The sequence below is a fragment of the Phlebotomus papatasi genome, chromosome 1, assembly GCF_024763615.1.
Source record: "Phlebotomus papatasi isolate M1 chromosome 1, Ppap_2.1, whole genome shotgun sequence".
In the NCBI taxonomy this organism is placed as follows: domain Eukaryota; kingdom Metazoa; phylum Arthropoda; class Insecta; order Diptera; family Psychodidae; genus Phlebotomus; species Phlebotomus papatasi.
The window spans coordinates 29744038-29768899 of NC_077222.1; the positions used below are offsets into that span (position 1 = coordinate 29744038).

The 24862-nt window shown below is 28.9% G+C and overlaps 1 protein-coding gene across 4 annotated transcripts in view; it reads right to left on the bottom strand.

Annotated features, from left to right (window-relative positions):
• Positions 1 to 24862, bottom strand: part of LOC129799621 (glutamate-gated chloride channel) — a 35886-nt gene that overhangs the window by 6521 nt on the left and 4503 nt on the right. The window contains exons 2-10 of one of the 4 annotated variants that reach the window (XM_055843674.1): positions 22039 to 22133; positions 21835 to 21947; positions 11355 to 11428; positions 6695 to 6764; positions 6384 to 6620; positions 1283 to 1417; positions 1062 to 1214; positions 837 to 1001; positions 47 to 153 (exon numbers count right to left, since the gene is read on the bottom strand). In XM_055843674.1, the coding sequence (XP_055699649.1) occupies positions 47 to 153; positions 837 to 1001; positions 1062 to 1214; positions 1283 to 1417; positions 6384 to 6620; positions 6695 to 6764; positions 11355 to 11428; positions 21835 to 21947; positions 22039 to 22106 (1122 nt within the window). In that variant the 5' untranslated portion in view covers positions 22107 to 22133. Of the gene's footprint in view, positions 1 to 46; positions 154 to 836; positions 1002 to 1061; positions 1215 to 1282; positions 1418 to 6383; positions 6621 to 6694; positions 6765 to 11354; positions 11429 to 12954; positions 13023 to 16296; positions 16365 to 21834; positions 21948 to 22038; positions 22134 to 24862 lie in introns of those variants that run through there. The other 3 variants (XM_055843675.1, XM_055843676.1, XM_055843677.1) reach the window with 3 other exon arrangements.

Here is a 24862-nt window from a genome sequence, read left to right on the forward strand (position 1 = left end):
ATCGGGATTTACAAAAAAAAACTAAACAGAATTAAAATTTATTTACCATGGCAAATGTGGCATTTGAATCGGTATCCAAAAGATCTGATGCAGCATCAAGACTAGCTTGTTCTAATTCACGTCGTTTCTTCTTCATATTTTCCCGATGAAGATCTGCGGCACGGTCCGCATTGGTGCATGCACAATTAATTCAAAAAGAATATATGTGTCCACATTTTTGGGGTAGGGGAGTCAGGTCATTTTAGACACACACACATAGAAATTGTAGGGATCCAAAAAACATAGAGAAAAGAAAACAAAATTTCATACATCTTGAAAATAAATACATCGAGAAAAATATTGCAATTAGCTATTTTAGTATATTACAGTAATGTCAATGTTTAAACATTTTTGTGCATCATTATTACAACAATTATTATTTTTTTTACTTTTCTTGCGGGAAAATTTTATCGCCAATTGTGTGAAAATTTTCAATCAGAACGAAATGATTGAGATGTTTTCTATTTTAATTTGAAATTTTACTTTAAAAATTTACTTCTTTAAAATTTATTGACACATCGCAATCCCTCGTTTTAATGCATTTTTGTTTGTTTTTTTTGCATTGAGGAAAATTTTAGCGAAAAATTTGGAAAAAATAAATTGACGATATCAAAGTCTTTTCAGTTGGAATAAATATGTATATATATATATATCAAAAGCAACCACTGCCAATTAGGGGATAAAGCAAGGCTTTTACAAATCTTGAGTTACTATGCACAAGTGGAATACGTTTATTTGCACTTTTCGTGTTTACCAGTGCCAAAGACATTCTCTAAATATTCTGAAAATTCTCAAACCTGAACGAGATGCATAGTTTACAAGTGCAAATTCCAGAAGAGCCCCAAATACAAAAGTAAGGCAGACACCTGTCCACACATCAATAGCTTTTGTATAGGATACAGGTGGCAAGGAGGCATTTATACCAGATGTTTGAGTAGCCATTGTCAGGAGAGTTGTTACACCTAAAGTCAAAAACGTTAATTGTCACTAAAAGGCAATCTACAGCATTTTTGCTAACAAACCTAATGACACCCTTGCTGGAACAGCTCCTTGGTCCAACCAAAATGATACCCAAGATACGATAACAAGCATACAGCAAGGGATATAAATTTGTATAAGGTAGTACGAAAATTCACGTTTGAACAGTAGATCAACTTTTAGACAACTATATTCGCCTAAAATTATAAAAGTAAGAATTATTTTAAATTTATTTTAAATAAATGTAATATTATGCATTTTGTACCTGTATTTGTTTTGCTGTTGCAGTAATCAGTGAGAAATTTTTCCAGTGTAAATCGAGGAAGATGGAGATTTTTTACAACTTGGACAGGATCACCTTCTTTCCATAGGAACACCAAGTCATCAGTTGTCCAACCGTCTATAAAAGGTATAAAGAATATAATGTTAATTGCCTTTAAAATGCAAACAATTTGAAAAATTTTAATTTAAAAATATTTCCTCACAAGCTAAATTTGAAATTCTCTTTAATCGAACTAATTTATTTCCTAGTACTACGTATTTCAACTATATAATGCATAATCAAGTTTAAGAGCGCATTATAAGTCCCAAACTCAAATCCAATTAACTTGAAGAGCATTAACTATTTAACGTCAACAAGGAAGCAGATGAATAAGATTCCTTGACGACGATACTTGGATGACCCATTTCCTGAAAATGACTTTATCCCTGTTAGTTTAAATCAATAAAGAAAATACAAAAATACGGAAAGCAAAAAAAATCTTTAGCGACTGAAATACCAACAGAACTTAAGTTTTATGTGTTTCCCATCTTAAAAAGAAAATATTGAAAAAACTTAATTTAAAGAGGTAATATTTGACATTCTAATTACAAGCACAGGTCATAAAAAATGGATCACACTCTCCGCAGAAATTACGTCCAAATAGGGGGAAGTGGAGCCCCTCCCTTTAAACTGGGGTACTTTTAAAAAACGGGTTTTTTAATCATAGGGTAAGTGTACCAAATTCCGGGCAGCTTGCAATTCCGGCCATATTGTTTGTTCCTCAAATTTCCATGAATTTTTAGGTTTTTCAGACTCTAGAGATTATACAATACAAAAATAACAAAAAATATCGCTTCGACAAGCAAGATGATCTGAAAAAGGCATTGGAAGATTTACAGAAGGGCAAGGAACTTTGAGAATAAAGGTGGGCGGAATAGACCACCAATGCTATATCTACATTTTTATTCATTTTAAAATGTATTAAGAATGATTTTAGAGAAAATAAAGACGATAAACTGATCATAAAATTCAGAGTAATACTCCTTAAAAAGAAGTAATAAAAATTCAATTTGTATTAATAATATAGCATTTCAAACTTGAGGCTTTGGCGCTTGCATGCAACTATGCCGAAATTTGGCACACTTACCCTATTTTCAAATGAAACTGAGTACTAGCATAATTTAATTTAGCTTCGCAATTGGTTTGTGGAGCTAAATTATAACATGGTAAGATCCGGTTCCGGAGATAAAATTCAATTTCCCAATTCAAAGGTGGTACATTTCCCCCCATAGTTAATGCGTTTAAACTTTTCTAAATACTTAATTTTTCATATGAGGACTGCAGAAGACCTCTACACATTGAATTAGCTTTTATCCAAATAAAACTTCTACATTATTTTGATAAATATATATTTCTTCTAAATTAAATTTTTAAATAATCATAATCATTATCATTTCCACCGTTCATCCTGGGTTGCAGACCTAGGACGTCCAGGCTAACAGTCCACTCCTATCGATTCTCCACCACTTCAGGAAGATGTTCGCGGTCAATCCAAAGCCATTCTTAAGCAAAATACTAAATTTGATTCAAACACCTAGTCCTAGATCTGCCCAGTGGTCAATAATGTTTCTTAAGAGTTATACGAAGTTATACAAAATTATCTAAATACCAAACAAACTAATTTCTTTTTCAAATGGAAAGGAAAGACGATTTTCTCAAAAATTATCTTTTGAACTCAAATTTTATAGAAAATGTATCTCTTTTTGTCACAATGTGTAAGGGTCTTAGTTAAGTCAATGCAAGTCAAGACGTAAGTTCGGTCTATTTCCTGTTTTTCAATTTATTCTTTTTCCCAAAGAATCCCCAAAGTTTAAAGACTTTTATAAAGTAAAATATGAAGTTATAAATTGTAATTAGACCTTGAAGAAGATCCCATCCAGAATCAAAAAGTTCGTTGGGTGAAAAGAATAAATTGAGGAACAGAAAAGAGACCGAACTTCCACCTTGACTTGCATTTAGTTTCCGCATGACGGACGCATATCTGCTTAACGTTTGCGTTATCTAAACTACGCTGACCATACATAATATATATGTCATTGTTCACAACTGTGGCGTTATTATACTTATTTTGCATAGTATTTTTGGATAAATTTTTCTTGACAAAATATTTTCTAGAGGAAAAATTATAGATTTTATTATTTTTTATTAAGTATAGTAAATGTCCTAATTCAAAACCATTTCCAGACGATTTAACTTTGACAGAAGATTCAACACATTAACTTCATAATTTTCTGAAGATAATTACATTCTGAAGACTCTTCTAGAATGTTACTGTTTAGTGAAAATTCTTTAGATATAATTTGAAAACTTCTTAAATACAAGAAAATGCTTCTATTGGAAACATATTAATCCAAATGGAGACAAGGGAAAGTTTCTAATTGGAGACAAACAGTGTAAGTGAAACCGCGATAAAAGGCTTCTAAAATCTTGTTGAGTTGCGCTTGAGTGCAGGATTTGTTCTTATTGCTGGTCTTTTCTCCTTTCCCATCTAAAACAATAAGAAAATCTCTTCAAAAAAATCATATTTCCGGGGTTTCCTATTGAAGCATTTGCAGACACTTCAGAAAAACCCTTTTTATCCACAAAATAAGTAATTATTTCATTTGAAATCTTCGTGTACCGTTAACAATAAAGATTAGCACTTAATTTAACTAAAATTAGCCAGAAATATGACATAAATAAACGAAACGAAAAAACAACAATCACATCATTGTGTTTTTCATTTGAAAACATGGTCGATTGATGAAAAATTCGATGGTGAAAAGCTACGCTTTTAATTTTTCTGAGAAATTAACAAATTAAAATTTGTGAATATGAATGGATTTTTGCTTTATTTGGAGCAAAATTAACTAAACAATGAAACTGTGGTATAGAAAATATATAAATATAATAATTTAGTACTGTATTTATCATGAAAACAATGACGTTTCCTTTTGGAGCAGCGAAAAATTTCCATTTGGAGCAGGTTTTGAATTAGCTTAATTTACCATATTAACAATTACTTAAAAATAATAAAATTGCACTCTATAAAAGCAAACTTTAATTTTAAAATAATCAAATAATTTTTGAAACTCAGTTGTTTTCGTTTCAAATTGAAATTCCTGTACTATATTAAATATATTAATTAAATTTCTTGTATTAATGATTTTATAAGATCAAAATTATCATTTTTATTTTATTGACAATGAATATCTCATAACCTATTAAATAATATCCTCGTTTGTTGCAAATAAATGAATTTTTTGGAAGGCAAAACAATCAAGAATCAATTTTAATAAACAAAAACAATTAAGACAATTCTTAACAATAAAAATAACAAATTGTCATTTTAATATTAATTCTCTATTCTTAGTATATAATTACTTTCCCCTATGTTCTTAAAGATGGTCAGGAAAAATCGAATTTGATAAGTATAAAACGAAAACATATTCAGGTTACGATCTCTTTTGGTTTACGCCTTATCAATATTCTATCGATGAATAAGAATTTATCTATTAATATTACAATTCAGTGATATTTAATACTAAATCAAATCTTGAATTTCAGCAGCATTGAAAAGAAAATTATCGCGAAAATTCAGTGTGTAATGAGAGTTAAAAAGATTTTAAAAGATTAAATTGTAACTTGAACCAGCAAAAAGCTTTCAAGCCAATTAAAGAGTATCAAAGAGGATATCCAAAAGTCACTCAAAGAAAGGGAATTGACCCAGCGTTGTAAGTCCTAATTTTTTTTAAAGTTTCAATCACAAACAAAGAATTAAGCTGTATTTAGATAATAGGTTTAGCGCAGTTCCCACAGACTTTGACGCAGATCTATCTACAAATTTGGTAATAAGGATTAAGACTTTCTTGCAACGGATCCAACCTTTGATATTCAATTCTAAGAGACATGAACAAATCTTGGGTCTAATGCATATATATTAAATGTCTTAATTGAACCTCAAAATATTTTTAAACAATTGTCCAAATCCAAAAAACTAACTGATAAAAGGATAACATTATATTTAATTCAGAGAAAAGTTTAATTGATCAAGCTAAATTAAAATAAATATAACTTTCGCTTAAAGACAGTCGATATGCATCTAGGAGAAAGTGCCAATGCTTCGCAGGGTCCCAAGGGTCCCAAGCTTCTTTGTGACTAAACTTTTCCTATGTTTTTCAATAAATGTGACTCATCGCATCCGTATTTTAAAAACTATATTGCGGAGTCACATTTATTCAGAAACACAGGAAAAATTTAGTCATTGTGCAGCTTGATACTATGTAAAGGATGGGCACTGTCCCCTATGTTATTTAAGCAGTTTCAGCAGTTTCGCCCCTGAATTTCAAATTGGATTTTGAAGTCATGTTATATTTAAAAAAAAAAGTTCAACAGGAATAACACTTAAGAATACTGTGAATTACTGTTGGGATTAGGATTAATAAAAATAAGTACAATTATTCTTTAATTTCATTAAACTGAGGGGGAGAAGATGATTCCACCTGAAAGGCAGAATGGGCAGAATGCGTGAAAGTCCCTCAACATAGAGCAATTTCACACAAAAAGGCAGTGGACAGTTTCAAAAAAAATTATAAAATAGATTGCGGAACTAAAACGGAAAGGTAAGGCAAGGGAAGTCAGGGCGAGAATTCAGTCTATTTTTTTGTTTTTCAGTTTACTAGCTAATGTTTCGATCCTAGGTGGGATCTTCTTCAGGGCATCAAAATCCTGGGAGGACAATTATCAAGCAAATATGTGGAAGACCACAAATTTGCTTTGATAATAGTTCTCTCATATTTCTAATAATCCTGAAGAAGGTCCCATCCAGGATCGAAACGTTGGCTAATAAAATAAATTGAAGAACAAAAAAAAATAGATTGAACTCCCTGACGTGCATTGGAATATCCATACGGTCGACAACCAGTATTGAATCAAACGGGAAGCGTTGTGAAAAATATGCTAACATTGAAAGTGACTCTTCGTTGAACTGCCCCACCCTCCTCTATCTATTTACAAAGAGAATTCTCTTTAAAAAAAAATCTTTTAAAAAAATCCTTATACTCACAACTGGCCATCCGGAGTGAGCAAACTTGTCGATCCAGAGGATAAAGTTTTAAATTCATTGGACATGCTAGTGTTAACGATATTCTTATACTGTAGAGGACAGATCCAAAAGGAAATATGCGAATGTACACGTTAGGCATGATGATATTGTGAAAATGACCCTCTTTCTCATTCGAAAAGAACAAATCTGGCATCCAAACTCTGTTCGCTTCGGTCAGTGTCAAATATTTCAGTCGACCTGTATTTTTTTGAAAAAGAATTTTACAATCGAAAAGTCAATTAAATTCAGGAGCACATGTAATAATTTCTTACCTCCAACATCATTGAATTTCAATCTCTCATCTAGCCATTGTTCTCTGAATGTTAATTGAACGCTGTATTCCTAATGGGACAAGTAACAAAATAATTTTAATCTTACTATTTGATCAAACTTTTTAGCTATTTTCTAATTGTTATCTAATTTCAAGTCAAAATTCATTCCATAACAATTTCGGTAAATGTTTTGTAAATAGCTTTAAATAAAATATATACAAATTGTTACAAAATATTAAGTTTTAGTCATACCAAAATAAGCTTTTATTTATATTGTGAATGCACAATGTCCCATGCAATGTCATATGCGCCACTGGAATATTAAACGTACCAAAAACATGCCTTAGGGTAAAAAAATCATGCAATTATGGCAAATGTTATGTTTCAGCTAATAGAAGAGGGCCACAATTTTGAAAAGGACAATAAATAATAAAACTCATAAACGTATAATCGTGTACTAATTATAATGTAAAAATATAATTAAAAGGAAAGAAAAATAATTTTATATCAAATTAAAATATTTCAAAATTAGTAAAATCGAAATTCTCGCTTTTCTCGCGAATATTTACCGACTTGAATTCACTTAAAAATTTACTTGGAATATCCAAACTATCTATTCCGCTTCCACCTGATTATTGTAATGCTTTATATTCGAAACCTATTTCAAAATGGTATACAACCTTCTTAAAAAAATCCAGCAACCACCCAGAAATCCAACTATCGAAATTCTTCTTTAGATTTACCTTTTAAAAATATTTTTTGTCGAAACGATTACGATATTTAATATCGAAAAATAAATTAATGAACAATAAAATTAATCTAAATGAATCTCAGCCAATAAAAGTGTTATCAATTGCTATATTCATAAATTTGAAAAATAGAAATGCAATTTGAAGCAAGGTATGGCAAAACAAATAATTTCTTAATTTTTTCTTTCACTTGTTGTCGTCTTAAATTATATTACTGAAAAAAAGACAGATAGAAAATATTCTGAAACTTCAATCAGTTGTTACACAATAGACATATAAAAAGTCGATATTATGCTTTGCATAAATGTATAACCGCATGTGAGAAAAGATTTCTTTCAGTTGTTTTTTTTTATTTAAAAAAAAGTTTTTTAACACAAATTTACTTTTTGTGGGCGGTCCCTAAAGTCCTCCTCTATTGTCAAAAAAGAACACACCTCAATAGAATTTGTAAAATTTATAAACAAAAAGTAAATATTGTTATTACTGTAGAATATTTTACAAAACCTTTACATTTTTTTCTAATTTGAAAATAAAAACTCATGGAAACACTATTAAAAAAATAAACCTTGGATGGAGTCAATGGGCCTTAGTGGGCGTGGCCTTAAAAGTTATGTAATATATCAGGACTTAAATATTAATTTTGACTGACTCCTTCACCTCAGTCAATGTTACACTGATCTAAAAAGACCATCGCATTATATTGCTTTAAAAAAAAACAATAAAGAGGGCGTAGCTTATTTTTATTGGGCGTGGTCCATTAAGTCCCGCCCACAAATCGATTTTGAAAAGTTTTAAATGTATTTTCTTGACCACAGCTTAAACATAAAATCAAATACTATCAATAAATTTATGGAAAAGTTCCTGTATTCTTGAAAAATATGGAATTTTTAATTACATAAATTATGCAATTCAAAATCAAAAATGTCATAAACCAAATTTTTGAGAATAAATCAATTTCTCACGTACTGTTATACACAGATTTGTATACAAGACAATCTCACTTGATTACATACAGATACTTATATTGTATAATACGGTTGCCATACATTTGTTGTTACTCCAATAGTTAAGGTAACTCTGTACAATTTTGAAATTTTAAAAGGACCACTATGATAAAAAAAAACAAGTTTTTCTTTAATATTATAATATTATGTATATCAGTTACATACAAGCATAGGGAAACAGACTTCAACCATCTGATTAAAAGTTCATCTCGTTTAATCAAATGAATATGAAATCTGTCAATAAGGTCTTCCTCTCACACGAATACATTTAAAATTAAAACAATTATTCTGGTTTTCTTAAAACTTATTTATTCTCTGATACTGTTATCATACTGACAATAAATAGACAATGTGAACGAAAATTTTCACAAAAGCATTTCTTTTGTATAAAATATGTTTGAGGATGTGTATATAGAATGTTTGGTCTGTTGGAAGTATTGTGTGAAGTAATTGTACTAATTTACCAACTGTGCTATTACCAAAACCTTAAAGCAATTTCAAAGCTTTTAGCAATGATCAATTGAAATATTTAAGGAAGTATTTGCCAGTTCGAAGAATTTTTTCGAACTAACGCAATTTCAATCAATCATACAGTGCATTTATTTTATTTAGAATATAATCAGCAATAAAAATATTACAATAAATGAATAAACTTGATAAATGATTCAACAAGTAATAGCACATTTGATGTGATTTATGATCGTGTAATGAGTGAAATTTTATAATGTATCATAAAAGTGAATGGAATTGCTTAATTCTTGTGTATATCCGTGTACTTATAGCAAAATAGACAAATATACATTAAATGAAGTATTTATATATTCGGCTGTGAAGAACATTGAAATAAAGTTTCAAAAAGATGCTATTCGGATTGTTTTAGAAAAATTTCGATGATTTAGTTTTTCAATTCCTACGATATTTTGGATAATAATTTTATTAAATTTATCTATCTATGAATTTTGATATAAATTGTTAAACTTTAAATCAGTGAATCGTCTTTTAAAATTTATATTGAAATTCCTGACAATGATCTTTAATTTTAAAATGTCAAATTTCTTTAGTTCTCTTTAATCTTAAATCTTCCCAACGTAATGTCCTAGGCAGACTTATATCTAAGCCGAGATATGGCTTAGCGTAATTATAATCAAACTAATGATTAGACTACATTCTCATCAGTTTCCCAGTAACTAAGTCGTTTCTGGGTTTAAGCCTAGAGACAGCTTATTTAGAAACTAATGAAAATATAATCTGATCATTATTTTGATTATAATTACGTTAAATCGTTTCTCGGCTTATGTCGTAAGTGTGTCTAGGCTATTACGGTTTAAGCCAAGAGACGGCTTAGTGGGAAACTGAAGAAAATGTAGTCTAATTATTTATTTTTATTATATTTAATTACGTTAAGCCAGCTCTCGGCTTTAGCTGTAGGTCTATTTAGCACATAGAACCACCGTCGTTTTGACTTCAATACAAATCTCCAAGAAAAAGCAAAGAAAATATCTCTTTAATAAAAGTATTTCAAATTATCTTTATTATTTAATTTAAATGCACCCTCCTCAATTCTAGGATAAAAAAACCTAAAGTTTTCTTGATTTGATACGCACTCAGGATCACCAGGATCTTTCAAATCAACTTTTCGCACCAGTTCCTCCATTACCATTACCATTACCTATTACCTATTACCTATTACCTATTACCTATTACCTATTACCTATTACTATGAAGGGTTTTTTGCACGGATGGAGTTCAGGTACCGAGAACTCCTATCTCTTAAGAAATATTAAAGTTTTCATTATCAATTTTTCAATTTTTATAATAAATATTCAGTGTTAAATCTAAAAATATTCCATTTTGAGGTAAAGGCTGATAACGCTTAATATATTTCAATCTTCACCCAAAATTTTCCGTATTTAAAAGTTTAAAAGGTTCTACCGACCAGATTTAAAAGTAAAGACCGTGATATTTGATTCGTTTTAGCTTAAAAATTAAAGAAATTTGACTATTTAAAATTAAGTACTTTTTTCAGAGAATACGATTTTGTCTTTATGGAACGATTTAAAGATTCAACGCTTAAAGATTTATCTTAGAATTGTGAGGTTAAATCTTTAAGGTTTTTTTGTATTGAAATTATGCGTTAGACAACAAAAGCCAAATTTAGCATAAATATTAAAAAAAAATCAACAATTTAGAATTTTAACATATTATTCAAATATTAAAAAAAAAGATTTTTTTTAAATTATTAAGGTATCAAACCTTTTGATATTTAAGTCCGACTTTCTAGAAATTTATGATCAATTTTGAATTATTTACTAAAAACACTACTTTTGAAAAAGATGAAATTATCAGTAAAATAAAAAAAAACATTGGAAAAATATTAGAAATGTCAAAAAATTATCGAAAAGGTTTTGGTAAAAAAATATAAATTAACTTATTTCCCCTTAACCGAAAATTCCAAGATGATTTTATTGAATTTTAGAACTTTACTTAATGATTTTTTACGTTTTACTGATCAAAAAAAAACTTTATTTTTAACAAATTAATTAAAACTTTAATGTTTTGCATAACCTTTTATTTAGATAACTTAAATGAATTCATAAGTTCTAGAATTTCACAAAGCTTTCGATCCGAATAGCATCAAATACCTTGTATTATTTAATGCGCATTAATTTACATATCTTGTATATTGCTCAATAAAAGAATTACCGAACAAATATTTGTTTTAGAGTGATAGTTTAGGACAATAGAAAAAAAATTTTTGTTTGTGTAAATTGTATTTTGGTGTTGTTAATCACATTATACAATTTTATCATTTTGTCATAATTCGTATACATATTTTTCTTTATTTTTTGATCATTTTTTTTGTTAAATAATAAATCTTATTGGCTGAGGTTATGAAGTGAAACTCACCATTTTATAATCATCAATTTTAGAGATCGACCGAAGGAACATGTTGACCCTCACGACAGTGGGCGAATTATTGTCTATAAATGTTAATATCGATAAATAATATCTTAAATATTCTAATTTTGTAATGAAATTCCTTTTTAGCTTCAAATGAAAAATCTTAATATTTTCTTTTTCTTTTGTTTTTTTTAGCAATTATCAACCTTCAAATTCATAAAACAAATCTAATTTTGAAGCGAAATCGAATGAAGTAATTGAAAAGAAAATAGAATTTCGAAAATAATTTACTTCTTAAAATATAAAACACATTTAAACTCAATAAAAAAAGGAATATTCTGATTTGGTTAAAGGAAAGAAATTCATGCAAATAATCAAATTTTACGATTTTATCAAAATTTCAAAATAAAAATTCCTCGTTTTAGGAGGATTTTTGGATTTATCAAAATATCTAAATAGGATATAATATTTCAAAAAATCTTAGAGAAACATATGCAGTTGTATGAGAGGATTTAACAAAAGAGAATAATAAATAAAATATAACCAATAATTCAAAATTTATATAGAAAATAAAGTGAAAATTAATTAAAAGTTAAATGCCTATGGATCTCTGCATTTTGATAATAATAATGTTCATTAACGAAAATTCTGTGACGCAATACTAACTTCATTATTGCTTTATTTAATTTAGAATTATCAAATTTTGGTGAGTATTGTCAGTCTCATTACGGAGTTTGCTTACGAAATATCCGTTTAATTGACAATGTGACAACAACACTACATGGTTTATTTTAACAGAAAATATTTTATTAAATAAAAATTAACTAAGTACATAGTTGTCATAAGGAATGCATGACTTATGTATACCAAATTGATGATTTTCTAATAATAATATTACAAATTTGTTTTATCAAAGAAAACAAGTAAAGCACAGACACACAAGATATCTCTCTTTTTTATAGAAAATATAAACACTGAGATCCAAAAGACATGAGAAAATAAATTTAAATTAAAAAACTATAATATTTTGTGAAAATTATGTCAGCTAAAAATTATCACCAATATAAATAATAACTTTAAAAACTATTTAAAAAAAAAAATAAATAGGAAAAATATGGGAAAGACTATGTGAGAGTGATAGATAAAAAAAAATTAAATATAAAATGGTCAATAAGATGAAATTTGATGATTTCATTTTGAAGATATTGTGTATATTTATAAAATCACAGTATATAATATTACGACAAACATCCATTAAAATCTCAAGATAATAAACATGGCCCACGTGACACCGGACAATCAAATTAATTCCATGACCTAAGAAAAATTGTTTCAAAGAGACACTACGAGTTCGATCATGTGTTTATTTTTGGTACATGTTACGCTCCATCAGTTTTGGTAATAAGACTTTTTATATATAACGTACTTAGGAAGAACTGTTGCAATGTGAACAACAATATTGTCCTCCAAAGAAGACAAAAGAAATAAAATCTTTGTGAAAGAATATTTACTTCCAGAAGAAGTGATCAAGTCCACTTTATATTACCAAAACTAACTTTTCTTGCGTAGCTATTAAATCGTTCGGCGCTTTTCACCATTCACTTACCATTGTCACGTCATCGATTTTAGAGATACTTCGAACGAAAATGTTGACGCGGACAGTTGCCGGACCATCTAACGACGAAAAATCGAGACAATGACAAAATTGTAATTAATTCTCTGTGCTTTTCTCAATAGTTCGTTTCAATTCGAATTTGAAGTTAATTGGCTAATTTTGTGTTGACTTTTAGTGATTGTCTGCTGGTGTTTTGTGCTTGTGTTCATTTGTGCAGTCTCTATCTCCCATTTACTTACATATTTTAATATATATTTTTTAAACGAACCATTAACGAATATTTAGAAATTCGTTCTCATTAACTTATACATATATCATCTTCCAACCTATCAAAAATTTGGTTTTTAAACCAAAGTCAATTTAAAATAATTTTATATCATAAAAAACCTTGAAGGCAGAAACGCATTGACCGTTAAATTCTTACCAAAACCGTTAAAACCTGAACGACTTTTCTCAAATTTACGCATCCTTATCATAAATAATTCTCAAATATATTCATAATTCCTAAGTTATAAGCTTAAAAATATTAGGAATGAAAAAACATAATGTTATACCCTAGGCAGACTTGTGGCTTAAGCCGAAAGACGGCTTAGTGGAAAACTGGTGAAAATGTAATCTAATCATTATTTTGATTATAATTACGTCAGGCTGTCTTTCGGCTTAAGCTTTAGGTCTGACCAGCAAATCATAATAAAGATAGTTTACGTTTTTCCACTGAATATGCGATATCGTTTTTCTTTAAATAGTTTTTTCGTAAAACGATTCTTACGTAGTCGACTCACAGTGTAACGCCAAAATCGTATGCGGCACATAATGTTGCAATAGTCTTCTACATATATCTGCAAATAATTGCTTGTTTATTATTTAAACATTGTCTCACATCCTTAGATAATGAATATAATTTTCAAATCTACCGTAATACACTGCAATTTTTAAAGCTTCAGTAGAAAAAGCAGTTAACCAATTAATTAACCTGGCAAAAATATCGCTTGATTAATAATATATTTTGTGAGTAAAAAGCTAAAAAACTGATTAATATTTAATTTTATTAGATCCTAGTCAAAATCCTGATAGTAAATAACACGAACGCCAAAATCCCGAAAACATCAAAGCGGAGGCAGCTAAAATCCCGAAAGCCAAAATCCCGAATGTTCAAAATCATGAAAGGGATGAAATCAAATGGAGAACAATTTCTAGAATAAAATCTAGAATAATTTCCCAAGACACAGAAAATTTCCCTTCGCCTCCAGCAAGCGCGAGTTCAATAGTCTTTTAAGAATTGACACTTTTAAGAGTTCGGGATTTTGTCTTTCGAGATTTTGGCCCATTCGGAATTTTGGAGTTCGTGATTTTGGCTTTCGAGATTTTGGTGTTCAGGATTTTGATCGAGACCCGATCAAAACCCCGAACGCTCAAATTCAGAAAACTAAAATCCCGAAAAGGTCGAAGACCAGAATAGTAAAAATCCCGAAAGAGTCAAAATCCCGAAAACCAAAATCCCAAATAGCCAATTCAGAAAAGCCAAAATCCAGAATGAGCCAAAATCCTGAATGGGTTGAAATCCCAAAAGCCAAAATTTCGAATGGGCCAAATCCCGAATGGGCCGAGATCCCGAAAGGGAGAAAATTCCAAATGGGCCAAAATCCCTAAACGTCAAAATCTTGAAAGTATTTTGGCTTTCGGGATTTTGGCTTAAGAGATTTTACTTTCGGAATTTTGGCTTTCGGGATTTTGGAAGGCACCGTTTTATTGTTAATGGCTCCGTTACATCTTTTAAGTCAAGAAAATCTTATGAAAATCTAAATTTCCCTAAAATTTTCCGTGTTTTTTCTATCTTATACCCTCTGTATCATATCTAATTTGAATTTGATGTAATGCTCACAAGAATAAAAAGAGTGCGAAAGAGATATTTTCAATAGGATTGACAAAAAAGAGATGAAAATTTGGATTTCGTGAAATGTTTTTAACCTAGAATAAAAAAAAAGAATTTAGTCGCTAAAAAATCAATTCATTAATTTAAAACACTAAAAGTAGTAAAATCATTACGAAAATTTTAAGTTCCCAAGAAACTAATTTTGTTTTTTTTTTCAGAAATCGACATAAATTCGAATTGAATAAATTATTAAACTGATTATCGTAGATTAAATTTGCTTACTACCCGAATTTACAATTTCACTGACTAATTTTAGTATTCTTTTGAACATAGTCTAGTTCTTGGTAACTAGTTTTTTAAACTTTTAAGAGTTTACACTGTTTAAGTTCCACTTTTTAATTCTTTAAACCTTATTTTTTATATATAATTCAGATCGTGAACTAGAAACCTTTAATTGTTTATATGAAAATTATGATAAAAACGTAAATTCGAGAAATTCGAAAAGGTTTTAACCTAATATAATAATTTGACGGTCAATATGTTTCAGTCTTTATTATAAATTCTATTTTATTCCATGGCTTAGTGCTTTTATTGCATTTGTCGTGGCCCGACGAAAAACTAGTTAAACTTAACTTATACATATCACATTGGAACTCCTATAATAACGATAAAAATTTCATTTTATCTTAAATTCGACGCGGTCAAATTAAGCAATAAATTCATAATTCTAATAAATAAAAAATCAAATGAGAGAATAATTAATGTTCCGATTGAAAATAATAAATTAGAATCTCAACGAGATTTGCATGAAAAATGCGAAATTAAAATTGCTCTGCGGAAAAAAAGACTAAATGGAATATGTTTTTCTGAAATCGGAAATGAAAAGGGAAATGCAAACATGGAAATTTTTAGTAATGATGGGAAAAAATGGTTAAACTGAGGACATCAAATTTTTTTTTAAATTGTTATCCCAATATGTGTTCTAATAATTCACACATTTCCTTAACCATTTCTATTTGAGAAAAACCAAGGAAAAAACGATATATTCACTCCTCATGCATTTATAAAATAAATGCGTGCTTTTTTTTCAAGGAAGTGAATCACTCTGAATCTTAAATAGTAAATTTGTAATGAGATATGTAACATAGTTTTATATACATGTTAATAAGAAATAAAATAAAAAGACAACTAAAATGTTAGAAATATTATATTAATAAATAATTGAAAAATTAAATAAAACAAACAAAGGTAAATTCATTCCATTCTTAAAAATAAAAAATAAATAAATAAATAAAATAAATCGTTTCTTTGTTAAATATTTTAAATCATCCGGATTAATTTATTTTTTTAATAAATAACTCTACGAATTAACAATGCATTATCATATTTAATTTTCTCGTTCTTGCTCTCTCAGTAAATCTTTGTTAATTACCAGAAATAACTTCATAGAAAAAACTTACCATCTTAATATCACTTATGGTTGCAATACTTCGAACGAAAAGATTGATTCTGACCACGGCCGGGCCATCTGTTATGCAAATTTTCTTTCTATTTAAGTGATCATTTTAATTTTTTTTCTTGTGTGATTGTGTATAAATGTGTGTAAGTGTTTAATTGAAGTGTTTTAATATTACGACGCAATTTTAGCACGAGGGAACAAACAATTTGTCAAAGGTACACCAATTTATTTTTCATTTTATGAATTACTTTAAAATTTCTTTTTTTTCATTTTTAGGTTATCAATTAAAAGGGAACTGGACTCCGATTTTCCTAACAAAATAAATAAATTGTTCTCTTAAAAGAAAACTAAAATTTTGTAAAAAGAAGAAATTATTCTTTAATTTTTTAATTTTTTTTCAAAAATTTTGTGTTCCCTCATTGTGACAGGTCACTTTTCTACAAAGAAACACTATTTATTCACTTTAATTTTAAACTTATTGTACCCAAAAAGAACCCTTCACTGAAAATTTTGTTTTAAAAAAAAAAACAAGAAAAAAGAGAATGTGGGGTAGTTTTGGTTATTCCGTCTTTTCGAATGTAGGGTCAAAGGAACACCTATTCGACAGGGAACTCAAATGGACACTTTTGCCAAAATCTTGGAATTTATTTAATGTATCTAATAAAATGCAAAGAATATGATTCTGCAATATACCTTTTCATGTACAGAGGATATCCAAATTTTATATACCAAATGGTCAATAGCTGCTCCTTTCACCCAACAATTATTTTTATTTAAAACTAAGCACTTTTTTAACTTAACTCCCTTAAACCTGCCTCAGTCCAAAACTGCCCCACTTTCACTTACAAAAAACGTATCATACCAGAAGGGACTTTTTGATCTTATAACATTTGCACAACAATGGCCAAAGACGCTTCAAAGAATCCAGTTCCCTTCGCTCTTTCTTTTATAATACTGGATTAAAGGAATATAAAATTAAAATTATCTAAATGAAGCATTGTCTCAAAAATTATTTTATAGAAAAATTAATGCACTAAGTTTTTAATTAAATTGTTTTCTTTTTGTGAATTCATTAAAACGCAATCACCGCTAAAATGCCATTCTTTTTATAAATTAATTAATTTCACTATTGAAATTTTGCGTAAGCTAAATAAATCCTTTCCGGGTTAAAAGCAAATAACTCCACAGGCACGATTTAAATAATTACTTTATCTATATTCGCTTTAGAAAATTGGAAAAATACCCATAAATTTAATAAACCTATATGCATTATTTTTATATTTCTATATGCCAAAACAAAACACATCTATTGAAAAATTCCGTGTTTAAATTTAATCAATAAATTCACTACAATTTCTTTCTCTTCGAAAATTAGATGAAAAACATTTGTGGATTTCCTCGAAATACGGTTCTGATCCAATAAAAAATATATAAATGTTTTCCTTGCTTTAAATTCACTGAGAGATATTTGATTATAATTTCAAGTAGGTTTGAACTTTATTCAGATAAATTTGAAAAACAAAATCGAAGAATATTTTAGTCATGTTGTGTCCTCTGGTTGGCTAATGTTTATAGGGATTAAAAGCTTTCAAAGCTTCAGCTCATAAAAGATAAGAAGTAATTAAATATTTAATTACATTTAGACAAAAACGGTTTAAAGAATAGAGAATAAATGACATGGGTAAAAATGTAAGGGAGCTAATCCAATCCTTCGCCAGAGATGAAACTAGGTTGGATTAACGAAATCGTTCTGAAAGTTGACAACCTTGACATTTTATTTCTCGAAAACGAATTAATCGATTTTAATGAAATTCGGTTCAAAGTCGACGTGTGACTCAAGCTTTAAATAGAGGAAACTGGGGCGCCACCAAACACGGGGTAGCACCAAACACTGCGATTTTTTAATCAGATATTCGACTTCTAAGGACAAGACCTATAGGAATTTATAGGCACTATAGAAATGCTTGTCTACTGAAGAAATGGTTGAAATTGTCCAAGTAGTTAAGAAATAAAAATTAGTGTTTGGTGGTGCCCCATTTTCCCCTACTTGTTTAATGCCCTAGTGCTTTTCCTATAATGTTCGAATTGGTCCCGGAACAAAAGTTGTTACCTTTGCTAATACCTATTTCAAAGTATAGTCCTCATTCGTATCAGAAGGTTAGACCGTTTTTCCCATTGTACTTTAAATTTAAACCTAGTAAAGATTTATTCCTAATTTTACTTAGTGAATATTCCAAAAGCAATTAAATACATCTATCAAGGTAATTCAATTTATGTAATTTAATAAGTCGAAACTGTTTGAATACCGCACTATATCATTAATAAATTTTAATAAATTTATTTTATTAAATACTGACATCAAAGAAAAACAGTTCTAGTGTCAAGTATAACGTTCGAAAAATTCAATCATATTAAATTTAATAGAAAATTAAGGCGAATTGTTTGCATGAGCAAATTAAAATTAAAATTTGTATCAGATTTTCTTGGAAATACTGGGAAAATTTATTAGCAATCCTTCCTTTTTCGGTATAATTTTAATTATTTTTTGTGCTTATTGATTTAATTTAATTTTATTTAATTCTCCGAATGACTAAAGAGCTTAAAATACTTTAAAAGCTTTCGAGTTCCAGCCAATCCAGAAAACTTGATAGAACTAAAACATTCTTTCTTTTTCTTTCTCAGTGAAAAACTGAAAGTGCAAGGACGTAGATATTATTCACCAATATTCACAAATAAATGCCAACCAAAAAAAAAGTCTTGAAATGAAATTTTGATGTAAAACTCTGTGCTGTAAACCTACGTAGGATGTTAAATTTGCAAATGTATGAACTTTACTTGATTTTTATTTTTCTACATCCAGTTATACTTTTAATGGTACTAAATACACAATTTATATTGTAGTAATTAAAATGTGGAAAGAACAAGTACCATACATCAATGGGAAATTTTTTATAATTTATTATATAAAATGGGCCATTGATGTTGTATATTTTCTCACTAATTGGGCCATATTTCAACGTAATTTTAGGGCTTTTGAAAAACAATAAACAAGGTTTATATAAATGGTAAATGTAAAAATATAGAGAAAGATTAATTATTTAATTAGAGATTATATCATACTCGATACTACTCATAGGAGGATAGGTAATTTCAAAGCTTAGTACGGCCTTCAGACCTAAGGTTTAGACATAAAGTTTACTTCTCTAATTTCCCCTTGAGCATTTTTTTGGGATAATTCTAAATTAGTATTTTGAAAAATCAAATTATTACTTGATATTTAAGATTTCGAGATATTTAGAAACTGGACTAAACCACCAGTCTGAAGACTATCTAACCTAAAACGTAAAATTTCAAATAGACATTAGCTAATGTCTGTCAAAACGAATTAATTTCCATAAGGTTTAAGAAAAAAATTCAAATGTGAAGCCTAACACTAATTAATTTTATTATAAGAAACCCTTATACGTTATTTTGCGACTTTAAATAGTTCATCTCCTTAATTGAGGATATTTAAGTATTATTAATATTTAATTAAATATTTAATATCATTTCTCGTTCTCTGAATTGCCAAAGCCGCTAATTTAGCAAAAAAAGAATTTTAAAGAACTAAATATTTAATTACTTGTGAAAATTGCCTGAATGGACTCAATTCCACCATGGAAAATATCACTCTTCAATTTCATATTTTAATAGTAAAATGGAAAAGCGGAATTCAAAATTTTCTGCAAAAGATATAAAAGCTTTATCTTCATTAGAAATTTATAACAAATGAGCTTTGAGTTTTTCTGCAAAACTTAGCAATAAACTCCAGAAAACTTAATTAAAAAATTAAGAAAAATTGAGAAACTGCGGCAGTTTATTAAGCTTAATTTGATATTCAACACGATTTTAGTTTAGAAATGTTCATTAGCTAACAAATCCAGAGAAATACTACTTCAAATGTACTTCAAATATGGTTTCCCAAATTTCTTCTAAGTATTATAAGATTTTGACTATTACATCAGTAAACTACCAAACGGTTTAATTTTCTCTTTGTTTTTTAAAAGAGACAATAAATTAAGTTCTGATTAATAGAACTTATAGGAACGTTAAAATAATAAGTATTAAATTTTTCAAAATCGGAATAAAAGTCCGCACGTCAATCAAGGGGTTACTTAGTTCAAGAAGACTCAAAAAACGGAATATTTTCTTAATTTTCAGCGTAATAAAAAATCTATTTAATTTAAGTTCTTAGGCATATAAAAGTACAATATTAAACTATATTTTCTGAAGTTTTCACTTTAAAAAAAATAAAAATTCAGCAATTTAGACCTGTTTTATTAGAGAGTTTTTTTGGAAAAAAAAACTCATTTTCAGAGAGAGAGAGAAGATTTTTCAAAATATGTGCATTGTGCATATGAAAAAACGTAAATATTTCCTGTTATCTGGATTGTTAAACTAGTCCTCGAACAAAGAATTTATAATATTCCCGTGATCACAACTCATTTTTCAATACAAAACTTGGTTTGATTCATTTCATTTCTTTTTTTTTTCAAAAATCCTCCGTTCAATACTTGTTTCACTTATCTGCTAATAGTAAATATTTAGGTTTTTAAATTTCAGATGAATATACTTTGACAAAGTCCACCGAAAAATGAATCTTTTTTTTTTTGAAAAAGTCTCCGAAAATCAGGGCCCAATGACTGAATTTTTAAAAATTTATTAATAATAATTTCAGAAAACATAGTCCAAAATATTGTACATTTATATGCCTAAGAGTTCGAATTAAATATTTTTTTATGATATTGCAAAAAATAGAGAATATTATGCTGTTTTTTAGTCTTTTTTCACATGTGTAACCGCTTAAGAAAAAAACATTCATTTGCCCAAAATATTATTAAAAGTCTATTTTATTAATTCTTTTTTAATGTTGAAGTATCAATTAAATTTTAAAACAATATTTGCAAATATAACTTCCAAATTTTAAAAATAAACTGGAAAGTATTTCTTAAATTTTACTATTTTGGATTTTTTTGTAAAAATATTTATTACAAAATTTGATTTTAAAGACTTTATAAGGATTTCAGTGTTTTGAAATTTTTGAAAAGTGACAAATTTTCACTAGTAAAATAGGTTTCAAATTTTCTGTGACATTTGTAACTCTAAAATGCTAAATACTTCTCCACGATATCCTAAAATATAAAATGTATAACGCTATGTTCTATATTTAGCTCACTCGCTTATCATGGCAAAAGGGAAAGAACCTATTGAAAAAAATGCAAAATCATCACTTTTAATACATGTCATCTTACGAGTGCCTTCAAAATACTTTCAAAGAATGCTTTTTTCTCTTTTTTTTTAGCTTCTTACGAAAACATCTTCAGCCTCTTTCCATAATTCCCAAAGCCACAAAATACCCGCATAATACCTATAATTTCCTCCTTTGGAATTTTCAAACTTTCATGTCCAGAATTTGCGATACTTTTTAGTATAATACCATTTGCTATATATATATTGAAAATCTACTTGTCAAATTATTTAGATAAAATAAAACACTCACCAGTTCCATTGATTCCCGATGGTCGAATTCGAGCATCATATTTTCCAATCCCTAAAATCTGATCCAAGACCTTCTTTTCACGTTCTCGGAAGTTTATATTGGCATTGTTTGCTCTGGTATGGATAAAATGGAAAATATGATAAAATAAATGGAAAATACCTAAATCAACAGCATTCTCGTATTAAAATATTAATGCAAACTTACAGAGATGCACTACATAAACAGGCAAAGTAAAATATTGCCCAGAAGCAGTGTCCAGTACCCATTATCATCTTGAAATCTTCGATATCGCCTCAGTTCTGCCAAAAGAAAATTAAAATGGAAGTTCAGGAAGAAATTGCTCGTAAAATATTTAAGTACAAAAGAACAAATTGTCAAAAGTTCAAACGATTCTGCAACATCGGAATTTAACATTGTTCAATACCGGGAAAATATATTGTGCTACATTCTTCAAGTTTATAATCCCGTGAGAGATTACTCCTAACATTCTTGTATTGAAAGTGTTTGAAATCGAATATTGCAATACTTCAGTTCATGAAAACCCTTCAGTACATCTCAACTTTTACAAAGTTTCAGTGTACAAGGTCTGGTAGTCTTTAGGGGAAATTCGACTAAACTTATTCGTGATGTTGCTACAAAGTTTTATGATAATACCAATTGCTGAAAATGTCTCTTTGACTTCATTCTCTTTGCCAATCACAAGAGAATTGAAGTTCAATTTCACTAAGTGTGTTCTTACTCACGTTATGCTTGTCACATATCATGAAAGCTTAGTGGTAAACATGTTTTATCACATAAGCCCCGTGATTCATTTAAGGAGTTACGTGGGTCACATGGACTCCAAAACCATATATGGTAAGTGTGCCAAATTCCGGCCAGCTTGCAATTCCGACCACCTTTTTTGTTCCTCGAATTTTCATGAATTTTTGGTTTTTACATACTCTAGAGATTATACAGTGCAAAAGAACAACAAAAAATGTAGCTTCCACAAACAAGATGACGTGAAAAAGACATTTGTAGAATTCCCGAAGGACAAGGAACTATGAGAATGAAGGTGGCCGGAATAGAGCACCAAAGCTATGTCAACATTTTTATTTATTTTAAAATGTATTAAGGATGATTTTAAAGATAAACTGTCTACAAGGTTCCAAGCAAAACTCCTTAATAAGAAGTAATAAAAATATTCAATTTGTATTAATAATATAGAGGAAAGTACTCTCCTTTCGAATGTTCATACCTTCGAATAATGTGAATTTTCTTTCAGTTTTCCTAAGAGACTTACACATTTCTATTAAATATTATTTGGCTTATCATCAATTGTTGATAATTCCGTGATAATTTAGTGTAAACCTCTTCCGAAAAACAAAAGATATTCACATTATTCGAAGGCATGAACGTTCGAAGGGAGAGCACTTTCCCCTAGCATTTAAAACTTGAGACGTTGGCGCTTGCATGCAACTATGCCGAAATTTGGCACAGTTCCCTATTTCCTCTAATTATTTTCATCATCATAATAACAAAAATATTTTAGGCCCTTATGCACCTCAAACATATAAAAGTGCAATATTAAAAAAAAATCTAATATTTTCATTTAAAAATTTTAAAAGCTCTGCCGTTGGGATCCGATTTTTGTAAAAAGTTTTTGGAAAAAAAAATACCGTGCTGTGGACAAAAGATTACTTAGGGGCAAGTAGGGCACTTTTGGATTGCAACAGCTTTGAAATTGGGCTTTTTGTAGTTAAATGTATCATGGTAAGGTCCAATTTCATTTAAAAATAGGAGGAAAAGCTCAATTTCAAAGCCGTCCTATTTCAAAAGTGCCCCACTTCTCTCTACAGTATGTTCGTTCTTCTGAAGTCAAAAGATCAGCAGTACTTCCTATTAACAGAAGAGTTAAACCTGTATTTGAACGATGAATTTTACAAGGCAAAAGGTGGAATAAAATATACCGCAAATTGTAATTTTTGCTTTAAAATTTAAACTTTAAATAAAAATTTAATTTTTTTCAACATTTTTGTTCAAGTGCTAGACTGACTTTTCTTCTAAAAGAATATATTTGGTTTTTCGACTTTAGATGAATACATTCTGAATATTTTTGACCAACGCAAAGCAATTTTTTTTTTTTCAAAATTGTCTCGAAAAAATCTGGTTCCTCCGGCTGAATCTCCCGTAGTATTTCCACATTTGTTATACCAAAATTGAAATTCGGTACCATTTTGCAAAGGTTTTAAATACCTTAACCTAAATCGTATAGATAAATTGCTTTCAAAAATTGTACATTTTCTAACTGGAGTAATATCGGTTTAAAAAAGAACGCATTTGTTGTGCAGATAAATAGGGTTCCCTAGAATTAAAAACTGACTGAAGATCCTTCCAAATAAATCCTGAATTCAAAGGATCATTTTCATCAAACAACTTAGATGGAGAACAGTCTTCTCTAAAGTAGAACTTCAGTAACCTAAAAGATTCCATGCGGTGATATTTAAAAATCTGATCAATTAGATTTTTTCAAAATGATCAACATATTAACGTATACTTCGAGAGAGAAAAGCAAAAGAACTTACAAGACCATACTCTGACAGGAATGCAACTAAGGTCATTTCGGAAAATCTTTAGGGAGCCCCCTTTGAGGCACATTTTTGTTTCGTCTTATGACAAAGAAAACACTTAATTTTAAAATACTCTCTCATAAGATACCCAGGAGCTTCTTAAAGAAGGAAACCCAGGTTTTGCAATCGGATTTGCTTCCCATATTTTTTTGTAATAGGAATACTCTTGCCTAGTAGTGGTAGAGCACTCGCTATACGATGCAAGAGTCCCAGGTTCGAATCCCCTTTAGGTCACCAGGAATTTTACTGGTGTTGAATATTGATATAGAACGACAACTCAAAATAGCCCTACCTCCCACTAGTTTCACTTAATTTATGATCCCAAAATTTTAATATTTGAGAAAATAGTACAGGTTAGTCTACACCACCTTTCTCGCTCTAATAACCATTTATTTCTTCAAATATCTCTGTCCAAAATA